This window comes from Trematomus bernacchii, unplaced genomic scaffold (genome assembly GCF_902827165.1).
Source record: "Trematomus bernacchii unplaced genomic scaffold, fTreBer1.1, whole genome shotgun sequence".
Taxonomy (NCBI): Eukaryota; Metazoa; Chordata; class Actinopteri; order Perciformes; family Nototheniidae; genus Trematomus; species Trematomus bernacchii.
Window position 1 is genome coordinate 2,366,816 of NW_022988050.1, and position 11,894 is coordinate 2,378,709.

The following is an 11,894-nucleotide window of genomic DNA, read 5'->3' on the forward strand; positions in this document are numbered from 1 at the left end:
TGTATGCAAACACACACACGCACACACACAGATGCTGGCATAAATAAAAACACTTTCTCTCAGAGGGACGAGAGGAAAATAGGAGCGCTTAAAGGAGAAGTGTTTTAAAGGAAAGGGTCTAATTAGCAAAGCAAGACGCCAGAGCCTGGGGGACACACTGGGCAAAGTGTGTGTGTGTGTGTGTGTGTGTGTGTGTGTGTGTGTGTGTGTGTGTGTGTGTGCGCGTGTGTGTGTGTGTGTGTGTGTGTGTGTGTGTGTGTGTGTTTAATGGGGACACAGAGATGGACAAATGAGCTGAGCTTCAGACAGAAGCCAGGACATACGCATTAACACGCACACACACGCACACACACACACACACACACACACACACACACACACACACACACACACACACACACACACACACACACACACACACACACACACACACACACACACACACACACACACACACACACACACACACAACCACACCACCCCCTCCCAGAGGAGAAAATATGGTCTACAGGCAAGAAACAGAGTCAGAGCAGAGGAAGTAAGCAGGGCAGCGAGTGGCAAAGTGTGTGTGTGTGTGTGTGTGTGTGTGTGTGTGTGTGTGTGTGTGTGTGTGTGTGTGTGTGTGTGTGTGTGTGTGTGTGTGTGTGTGCGTGCGTGTGTGTCTGTGTGTGTGTTGAGGTCCACATCTGGATTGCACACTTCCAGGCCCTGCTGTGTGTGTTCATGTGTGTCTATGTAGTCAGGAAAAGAATTAGGCTATAGTACATTTTTTGATTTGTCCTTGATCTAATTTTATACGTTTTCTTGTCCTTTTTATTACAACAAGATGATGTCATTTGTACACAGGACCTATTTAAAAAGGATCCTGGATATGGTACAATTATTTGGTGTTTCAATTTCTCTGAACATAATTTGGCGATTTTTTGATAATCAGCCAACGTTAAAGTAATTTTTCATGCAAAATGGTAGAAAAATGCATTTTGACTATCAAATGATGGAATTTGGTCTGAATAAACAAGAAATCGAGAAGAGATTTCTCTATTTTCTGGAATTATGTAGACCAAGAAATAAATATATAAAAAATAACCAACAGTTTCACTATAAGAAATAGAAAGGACTGTAAACTGTAAAGTATACACTAAATTACTCTGGGAATTTTTGGCTCAATTTCAGAGATATTTCAGACTTTCAAATATTCGCAAATGACATCACGTTGGAAGGCCTCTTTGTTTCTGTATTTGGGATTGTGGGAAACGGTATTTTGATCTCTCTGTCTGTACACACAAACTGAAAGATTGACAATAAAGTTGACTTTGACTTGAAGGCCTCAGCAGAACAAAACAGAAACATCAGATGAACTCACCCTCAGCGTCTTTCTCTCTGCTCCTCTGTTGGATCTCCAGCTCGGCCAGTTCTCCCAGTATCTCCATGCCGTGGTGTGGGGGGGGGCTGGGGGCCCTGACAGCAAGAGCAGGCGGGTACAAGGCATCTCTGGAGGCGCATAGAGTGGCAGCGATCAGGAGCTCCAGGCTCCACATGTAGGCGCCTTGTGTCTGGGCTGCTGTGCCCGGGGTGGGGGGGGAGGAGGGTGTCAGAGGAGGGGGGAAGACCAGGAGAAACACACCTTACTTCCACTGAGTTTTCGCCTGGAATCTCCTTCTCCTCCTCCTCCTCATCCTCCACCACCTCTACATTCTCTCCTTCTTTGTCCTCCACCTTCTCCTCTACAAACACAGTACATTCTGTTGGTTCAGGCCCCAGTTTTTCTCCCTCCATGTCCTCTATTCCATGTTTATTATCATCCTCCTGCTCTTTGGATATTTGGGGCTCCTCCAGGCCGGCCTTCTGGCCCAGGCAGCCCAGAGAGAGCTCTACTTTTAGGGTTTTGCCCGTGGCTGTGGCGGGGCAAGCTGAGTCTTGGATCAGAGCCGGGGAAGGGCATGGCGGCAATCCAGAAATCTCGCTCTTGGGCTCGGAGAATCCTTTCACTTCCACCCTGCTCTCTTCCTTCTCCTCGATCACAACTGTACTCCGGGATTCCACAACTTCACAGTCTCTATCTTCTTCTTCTTCTTCCCCCCTCTCCTCTTCTACGGTGATGTGGAACGGATGTGGGCGGGGCTTGGACTCGGGCTCTGCTGGCTCCGCCTCCACCGTGGCTTGTTCGGCCAATCGAGCTTCCGGAGGTGAGGGTCCGGCCTTGTAACCCATGGTGATCGGAGGGTAGGTGTAAACAGGTGGTAGGTCTGGAGGAAATAAGAAAAAGCCGACGTCAAATAGCATATAAAACCATTTCACTATCGGACAAACTGTACAAAATAATATTAAAAAGCATCAGAAAATAGAGAGGCCCTTTCCCTTTTTGTATTCATTGCCATTCTGTTCAGGCAGAGGATGACGCGCGTGATTACAGTCGGCATAATACACTGACAGCAGGGTGCCGAAAACACACAGTGTCTGCTCGTGCTCGTGTGTGTGTACAGTAGTGTAAAGTATATGTTTTGGATGTGTGTGTGTGAGTGAGTGTATAGATCTATGTGGGATATTGATGACACCCTGCCGTTTTCCTGTGATTGCAGCGCCGGCCCTGTCACCCATGCGCTTTCTATTATTGATGGTATCCCTCCGCCCCCCTGACAACACAGCCAGATGAATGCATATCCTTCCGCATGTTCTTTCTCAAGGACCCCTGAAGGATAAGGAGAGCCCGTCTGAAGATCTCTCTGACCTTCGTCTCGTGACACACATGCAAGCTTAAAAACACACACACACACACACAGGTGCACTATGGCAGGTCAAACACACACACACAGGTGCACTATGGCAGGTCAAACACACACACACACACTGAGTGCCCATATGCTTTCTTTGACCTTAATGACTGACCTGCCCGCTGTCCCTCTTTAGCTCTCTGAGAATAAATGCTCACACACAAACACACACACTCAAGGGCACACAGAGCAAGGGATCGGCCATGCTTCAAACAATTTCTGCAAAATCAAAAGAATACCACGCTTCAAAGACCGGTGCTACATTTCTGCAGCAGCATCCTCTATCTTACTCTCTTGTGTTCTGTCCCACTACACCTCTCTATCTCTGTCTCTGCCTCGTCTCTAACTCTCTGCCTATATTTGTGTTGTCTGACTTTTCAACCTGCTGATAAAGTTTTTGTTTTTTAAATCAGAGTGAGAGGGGTGCAGGAACAAGTCCTTAAACCCAGGAATGAGTTAGCATTTAACAACTTCCCGTTGCCTTGTCCTAAAGTTAGCATTTTTTTAAAGTATTTATGACGCCTGAAATAAGTCCTTTGGCTAACACAAGCTGAAGAGATGTTCATGTTTTGTTTTATGACATAAAAATGTTCAGTAAATACCCCACTGGTGAATTTAAAAACTATGGTTGCTGAAAAGGTGAAAAATGGGACCACTAAACGCCATCACGCCGAACATTAGCTAGCTTAGCGGTGCTGGCGCGTAAATTAGCTCATATAGCCTAACGTTAATATTCTACTCCCACATAAAGTTGTGTTAATATGTGGAGAATATCGTGCTGAACAAATGTGGAAGTATCATAAATGTTTCTTTGCCAAAGATCTTATTTTCTCCAATAATCCAAAATGCAATAGAAAAATCCCAGGAGCCCTTGCTGTTGCCAACTTCCTATTGGCCTACAAAAAGACGTCGTCACTGCACCATTCTATTGCCAAAGTTAACCTGTCTACACACTCACCTGGCTCTAGGGATTGTGGGTAGTCCTGCGGTGGCTGTCCCTCCCCTCTGTCACTGCCCCTCTCCAGCCCCTTAGAGAGGTGTGAGGGGGCGGGGCTTAGGGCGGGGGAGCGAGGCGCCGCCGCTGCAGGGCTCGGTGCGGGGGTCAGGGGGTTCGGAGGGTGGGACCGCCGGGACGGGGAGTGGTAGCACGGAGACTGACGGCTGCTGGGACACATCCCCGGGGAGGGGGTGGGCGTCTTGGGTGGAGGGGGTGTGTGGGAGAAGGGTTTGGTCACATGAGAGGAGGCAGTGGACGAAGAGGAGGATGAAGAGGAAGGAGTTCTGGATGCAGAAGATTCATGGGGAGATTCCTCTATTGTGATAGCATGCTCCTCGTGCTTTCTCTGTAGATGAGGAAGCAGAGAGGGAAGAATAAATCATCCTCAAATTTAATTTTCTGATATTTCCTGCATAAAATCTCAAGCAGTCTGCCTAAATTACAATATAGTTAAACACAATATAAACAAAAACATCAAATAGTCTTCTAAAAAGTCAGCCACACTGTGTGATCGCCAAATGATCTAGCAATAGCCACGTTCACACCAAGTACTTTGCCGTACTTAGTTCCCAGCACTTAGTTCCCCTATGGAACTAAAGAGCGTTCACACCGGAATAAGTCCCTGAGGGAAGATTACGCAAATGAGCCGCTGACGTCACTTCTACTTCTTCTGCTTTGGGTTTACTGGCAGGCCGCAAACAACTTCACGGCGTATACTGCCACCCGAAGTCCCCGGCCGGAAGTCCCCGGAGTTGGGGACTGGCTTCAGTAGAAGCTGCTGGGACTCCCCCATGTTTTATTTTGTGTTGCCATAAGTTAGTCTCTCTGCGTTTGTGCGCTGGGCTAATGCTAATGCTAATAATGCTAATGCGAGGATAATAAAATGGCGGCTCTACAAAACATTTCAGAGTTTTACGGGGCGTGGTTTGCAATTCGCCCAGCCAATCAGAACTGGGGCACTTTTTTCCCCCAGGAAAGTACCACCTCTCAGCAGGCACTAAAAATGGGGGTAAAAGTTCCCGGCACTCAGTACTCTTTTTGGTGTGAACGCGACATAAGGGGTACTAACGGAACTAAACGCGAAAAGTACGGGGAAAAGTACTCCGGTGTGAACGCGGCTAATGTGAGACCGCAAAAGTGCCACACCTACACCTCCTTATCAGTGAAAACCTTTTCTAAGGAAAAGAGGAAGTAATTGGCGTAAATAATGTAATGTAGTGCTGAGTGTGACTTTGCATTGGCTTCTTCTCTCAAAAAGTCCTGACTAATCAAGGAGGTCAAGATTCACTTGTTTGCGCAAGTTCACAATATTTCCACACTTCCTAATTCTCAATCGTCCACAATTGCGCAAAAATATGTTAACGGCATTTCACAAGTTCAGACTACAATGTAACCTCTCCCAAAATGAGTTATATTCAAAATGCAATATTGTTTTAATGAAATGCATTGTATTGGTTTTGGTTACCTGTGCTATTGAGTGTCGCTGCATGTGCTCCATGGCTCTCTGCTGCTGCTGGTGCTGATGCTGCAGGGCGTAGAGCTCCTGCTGACGGAGGAATGAGGAGCGGGAGTAGACTTGGTGGTGCTGCAGGTGAGAGGGAGGGCCTCTGCCTCCGTACACAGGGGGCCACAGACCTGACTGCTCCAAAACATCTGGAGTGGCAGACAAAGAAAAAGAGCATTTAGTTTGATATGAATAATAGAAAATGGGTGCAAAAAGAAAAGGGAGTAAGATATTTCTGTCTGCATATCGCTAAACATTCAGAATAAGCAACAAGTTGGGACATACATGTTTGCAGCGTTGCAGGAAACTCTGCCACTTTAAGTAAAACATGTAACAACTGTGAACCGTATGTTGGCCGCAATCAATCAATCCATGCTTCACCTCCCTCCATTCACCTACTTGAACTCTCTTTTTTGTATCACTATTCAAGGAAACATTCATTTTCTGCAAAGCCCCAACCCTGGGCACATACTGTATGAGTTAGGATACACACACACACACTTGTACCTGCATTCACACACACACACACACATCCCTCCTTGGCTGCCTTGTCGCTGGGAACCTTTGTTCTGTGAGATTAGCCTGAGTGGGCTAATGTTTCCCAGGGGAAGGGTTCAGTGGATGCACTTCCCCTCTCTGCAGGAACTCCCACGGAGCGAGGCAAGGGAGGCGGGAGATAATTAAATTTCACAGCCTGTTTGCAAAGCAGCGTTGACACACACACACACACACACACACACACACACAAAGACACGCACACTATTTTCTCCCTCTAGAAATGGCTAAGATGTACAATACAACCCCATAACACTAAGCAATGTCTTCTTTTGTTCCAGTTATGAGCACAACTAACTCTAGCCGTCCGTACGTACACACACACACACACACACACACACACACACACACACACACACACACACACACACACACACACACACACACACACACACACACACACACACACACACACACACACACACACACACACACACACACACACACACACACACACACACACACACACACACACACACACACACACACACACACACACACACACACACGAAGTCCAGTGCTCCACCACACAGGAGATGAGCGCCAGTTGAAATGGTTTGCATAACGCTTGGCACATGCAGAGGGCGGCGATGGAATAGCTGCTCCCATTAACGAAGCTATAAAACACGGTCCCACTGACAGAGGGACTTAGTTGAGCATTATATTATGATTAGCCAATGATACTAAAACTCTGGGAGAGAAATGGCAGCGGCTCCGATGGTACAAAACGAGAGAAGGAGGGAGCGAAGGGGGCAGTGAGTGTCTGAGCTCTGTGTGTGTTGTAAGAAAAGATGCTTAGACTACCGAGGTGATGATGAGGCCCGGGCTCTGTCGGGAGGACCACCAGCTGGGAGTTGGGGTCTTGGGTGAGCGACCCCATGACGGGCTGCAGACCCGCTGGGAAGCCGGGGCTCATCCCCACGTGACTCAGACCTGGAAAACAATGTATTTAGTCAAATGAGGAAAGCATTTACATACTTATTTTACTTCTCTGAAAAGATTGTGGTTTGCATAAGGAATGGACCATGTGGAATCCACTGAACCAAAAACAAAACACAAGTAGAAGAGAGGACCCTTTTAAAGACCACTTTCTTGTCTTTTTTTGGGTCTTTTGCAAAGTGTGTCATGTCAAGACTAAAGGACTCAGATGTTATTACTTAAATGAAAGTGAGAAACAACGTTATATTGTGGCTTGACTTGATTGACTGATATGATATGAATATGATTTGATGACAAAAAATGTCAACAGTTTGCTGTTGTTATTAAACCTATGTTCTGTCAATAAAGGTTTGTAAATGTACAGTTTTAAACACCTGGGTTTCTTACATTAAAACATGAATTCAACATGAACGCATGATGAACAATGGCCACATGGTTGAACAAAAGACACGTGAAAACAATAATCAATAATACATCCAAAAGACCTTTCACAAACCCCTACACTGACTTACATGTGATCTAAAAACATACAATTAGACAGACAATGTTCTATGTATTAAGCACTGCAGGTTTGCTGCAACTTACTTGTTTTAAATTAAGACTGTAGACTTTAAGGTTTTACCGCTGCCTTTTTATTAAATCTAATATCTTACACTGCACTGTCACTGTTTTTGTGTTTTATACCTGTCTTACTCTATCTATTTGTCTTCTCTTGGTGTTATCAAAATGTATTTTATATAATCCTTCTGCTGCCATTTGTCTTAATTATTTAAATGTTTATTAGAAGGCACTTTAAATTGCCTTGTTTTAAAAATGTGTGGGACACAGATAAACTTTCCATGCCCATAAAACATTATGATGCGCCCCTCCACTCCGCTCCACTCACCGTATGAGTGTCCCATCCAGAGGGAGGGACTTCCTGTGCGTTGCATCCAGTGGTGGTGGGCCGGATGAGCGTGAGCGGCCGGGTCCGACCCCAACCTGCTCGCCCCCCCGGGAACCAGGAGGTGAGAGGTCAGGTCACCGTGGCAACTACTGGAAGGGTGTATCCGGGCGAACTCCACGCGCTCCTTGTTTTCCCTGTTGAGGCGTTGAACTTTGTCATTATCTTCATTATCCCTCTTATAGTCACCATCATCACCACCATCACCACCACCATCACCATCATTATGATCATTATCTTCATCCTTGTCATCTTCATTACCACTACTACCATTATAATCATCAAGAAAAAGGAAAATGTGACGGCAACAGGAACAGCTATCATCTTGTGCCTGGTCTATGAGTTCTCATTATATGTTTTCTTCCCCTAATATGACTACATAATAAGAGCCTGATACTTCAGAGACATTCGTATTAGTCCCTGTAACATTAATGCACCACATCTCATCTTAGAGAGGGGGGGGAGACGAGGGAGAGAGTACAGAAATACTACATCAAAGGGTGAGAAGAGTAAATGGAGTGAGGGGATGAGAGAAAAGAGAAGCAGAGCCGCAGACTGGGAGAGAATAAAAGAAGTGCAGCTTATCAGACGAGAAGAAAACCTGAATAGATGCTACCGTGTGCGTGTGTGTGTGTGGTTGTGTGTGTGTGTGGTTGTGTGTGTGTGTGTGTGTGTGTGTGTGTGTGTGTGTGTGTGTGTGTATTTACCTCATGATCATTTCTCTGTCCAGATGATGAAGGTTGATCTGCTCCTCTGTCATCCTCTTCCTCTCCTCTGCCTCCCGACCCAGAGGATACATGGGGCGTGATACGGCTGTAATACAATCAAAGTGACATTAAATATCATGACGGTTTTTCAGACAAGTACATCTGAAAGCAAAAAAAGAACCGAAGACTATGTGCAGACGCTCGTACACATAATCTTATATAGGGATTTTTCTTTGTGTGCCAGAAATTGTTACTTTTTCTTGTATACCAATAAACCCTCCACATGCTTCATATAACTATTCAAATAACACTTCAGGAATGGTTTCTGTATCCTGGGGGTTACAGTCATTTGACAGGCTGTGTCCATGTGTGTAGAAGATGTAATATCAGTGTAATTATGGTTTAATAATAGTGTAATATAGGTGTAATTACAGTATAATATGAGCGTAATAGGAATGTAATATTGTTGTAACATGGATGTAGTGGGGTGTATTCATGCGTAATATGGGTGTAACAGGGGTATAATAACAGTGTAATATGCGTTTAAAAAGGGTTTAATTTGGGTGTAATAACGGAATAATATAGGTGTAACACGGATGTATTAATGTCTACTATGTATGAAACAGCAATCAATTAATTTTCCCAAATATTTATATGTGAATGCCCATTTAAAGGTTAAAAGCAGAAGCTGTTTGAGTCTAAAGGTCGGACATGCTTAAAGCTTCTCTGCTAATTTGTCTCCATTTGGCCAGTTAATTACGGAAATAAGTCCTCAGTACACATCAAAAAAGGACCCAGAAATATAAGATAGTGTACACACCAATAGCTGTGCTCAAACTGACGCCCCCCCCCCCCCGCCTTAATGAAGCCCAGAGCACAGAAATAGCATTAATTGACTTTCAGAGCAAGGAGCATTAATGATGTCTGACCTTTCATGCTGGGCAGCACCCTGCCCTGTCTGCTGTGTCCGGGGGTGTTGTCTGGGGAACGATGGGGGGGCCTGGCTACCGCGACCGCAATACCCACCGGAGGCTGTCGCACCTCCCCCTCACCTGCCTCCCCCGCCTCCTTCCCCCCTCGCTCCCCCCTCTCGCCCTCGTTAGCAGAGCCTCGGCGAGGAGGCAGCGACTGTTTGGGAGGGTCTTGCAGGGAGGTGTTGCTTTTAGCTCCTCCTCCCTTGTCCCCTTTCTCTGATCTCTCTCCACCCTGCTTGAGGCAGCCCAGACCTCCAAATGGGCCTCGATGTGGCAGCAGAAGAGGCTGCTGGGAGCTGTAGTTCATTAGGTTCTTCATGGCGCTGCCCTCGCCCTCCGCGTTGTGCGTTGCGGAGCGGGATAGAGGTGGAGGCTGGTCACTGTTTGGAGCTCTGGAGCTGAGCCCTCTTACTTCACTGTTACCACCTGATGCATGATGGGAGCCTTTCTTCTGGTCCTCTTGAAAACCCCCTTGAGCCCCCCAGGAAGATGCAGTCTGTCCTCCATCTCTTCCCCTCTCTTCGGTACTTCCTCCATGGCTGCTGTGCTGCTGGTGCCGTATCCTTGCCACCTTTTGTCCTTCCCTTTGAGACGCCGACCCCGACCCCGACCCCGACCTCCCATCAGGACCCGAGAGGGAACAATCCCTAAATGGAGGAGTTGAGCTATTCTTGGATGTCCCCTGTCCGGCACTAGGCTGCGTCCCCTGGGCCTCGAGTGGGAGCGAGGGCCGGTAAACGTCGTCCACCACCTCTACGTCCCTGAAGGATGTGTCCAGGCTGCAGGACGTCAGCTCGGGCTGCCCGTTGGGTTTGTTGAAGTGCTGCGTCTGGTGGCTCCAGTCGGGAGGTTTGTCGGCTTTTCCATATCCCAACTGCTGCTGGTGCGGCTGGGATTTGTCCTTCTTTTGGCAACTAATTCGACTGTGATGATGAGAGGAACTGTCATAAGATCCTTCTCCGCTCTTCTCATCTGACTTTCTTCCACCTCCTCCTGCTCCACGACAGTCTGAGGCGGACAGGTCTCCAAGTGGCCCAGCTGAGGGTACATAAGTCGGGTTGATTGCTTTCCCCTCCCTGCCGGACCCGCCAGATGCTGGATCTTTGGAGGGCGTGAGTGTAAGAGGGGCTGGGGGACAGTAAAACTCCGGATGAGGGTGGTGATGTGCATGGTGTAGCCACCCTGTGGAGCCCATGTGCAAAGCGTGAGGAGGAGGTGGCGGAGGGGGAGGAGGAGGCATGGAGTAAGAAGTCACAGAGTGAGGGTTTGGAGGCGCCAATATGGCCGACGATGCACCTCTTCTCATACATTCACTGGAAGAAGAAGCTGAGGATTCGCTGATCCTCATCTCCCCGTTTACAGAGCCATCCTTGGAGCAGCGCCTGCCTGATGGAGGTCTACCAGCTCCACCACTGCAGCTGCTCAGAGATCTGTCCCTTCCTCCAGTCTCTGCTGTCGGACCACCACTGGACAGTTTACAGGCACTCATATGTTTCTCCTGACTGTCACTGTACTCCTTGTGTCGCTCCAGAGGGTGTCTGTGGTCCTCCTCCCTGCCTGTGAGGTGAGGAAGAAGAGCGTGGTGAGGGTGAGGGTGGGGGTACGCTTGGTGGTGGTGGCCGGTCGGAGGGTTCGTTTGGTGGTGAGGATGTTGTTTGTCTTTGCTCTCCTGGTGCCGCTCCTTGCTGCTCGATCGCTCCTTCGCCTTGGGCACGGATGATACTCCTTTCTCGCCGACGTCCTTGGTGCTCTTCCCGCCTCCTCCGCCTCCCCCGTTGTCCGTCTCTCGGCTGCAGGAGCCAAGTGGGTGGCCTGGTCTGGAGAGGGGAGGGAGGCTGTGACTGGTGGAGAGCAGGGGGGGCTGGGGAGGAAGGCCTCTCAGGTAGAAGTGATCTGGAGGAAAATAAATTAAGTTAGTAAAGTTCAAGGTTTCATGAAGTACAGAGTGAGATTTGAGAAAGGTTGCAGTTGCTTTAATTAGGAATGCCACAATATCAGATGTTCGCTACATGATTATCGTTGCCAAAATAATTAACCGTTAAAATATTCTCATATCTAGAGCTTTGTTTATTGTGAGTTGTGACTCTTTTTGGAAAATGAATTATACTCAAACACGATTTTTGTAATCAATTCAATTGGCGAATGATTTACAAGATATTATCAGACTTGTTTTTTTTAACATGATACCAATATTTCTTTTTAAATATCACAGTTATTGAAAAGGGAAAACCCCAAAAAAGCATGATAGGGCCCATTTCAAAAGCACCATATTTAAATGTGTCATAGTTATGTAGAAAAAAGGAAATAAAAAATGTGTAACTTGCAAAACTAAACCACAAGTGAACAGCTGTTTTTAGTCCTGTGAAGAGTGCTGATTAAGCAGGAAGTATATATGTACATAAAGCAGTTTTGTCACATTCACTCACTTACACACACCTACCTTTTTGAGTTTCATAGAATCGGTGCTGTCCATAGAGGCCGTTGCTATGGTGATCCAGAGGACT

At 47.0% G+C, this 11,894-nt stretch overlaps 1 protein-coding gene across 1 annotated transcript in view; it reads right to left on the reverse strand.

The window, feature by feature from the left end:
* Window positions 1-11,894, reverse strand: part of bahcc1b (BAH domain and coiled-coil containing 1b) — a 62,012-nt gene that overhangs the window by 24,949 nt on the left and 25,169 nt on the right. The window contains 9 exon segments of the mRNA XM_034119180.1: window positions 1,364-1,589; window positions 1,591-2,246; window positions 3,730-4,114; window positions 5,234-5,421; window positions 6,632-6,760; window positions 7,653-7,846; window positions 8,417-8,522; window positions 9,346-11,283; window positions 11,831-11,894. The exon segment at window positions 11,831-11,894 is cut by the window's right edge and continues 47 nt beyond it. Of these exon segments, the coding sequence (XP_033975071.1) occupies window positions 1,364-1,589; window positions 1,591-2,246; window positions 3,730-4,114; window positions 5,234-5,421; window positions 6,632-6,760; window positions 7,653-7,846; window positions 8,417-8,522; window positions 9,346-11,283; window positions 11,831-11,894 (3,886 nt within the window).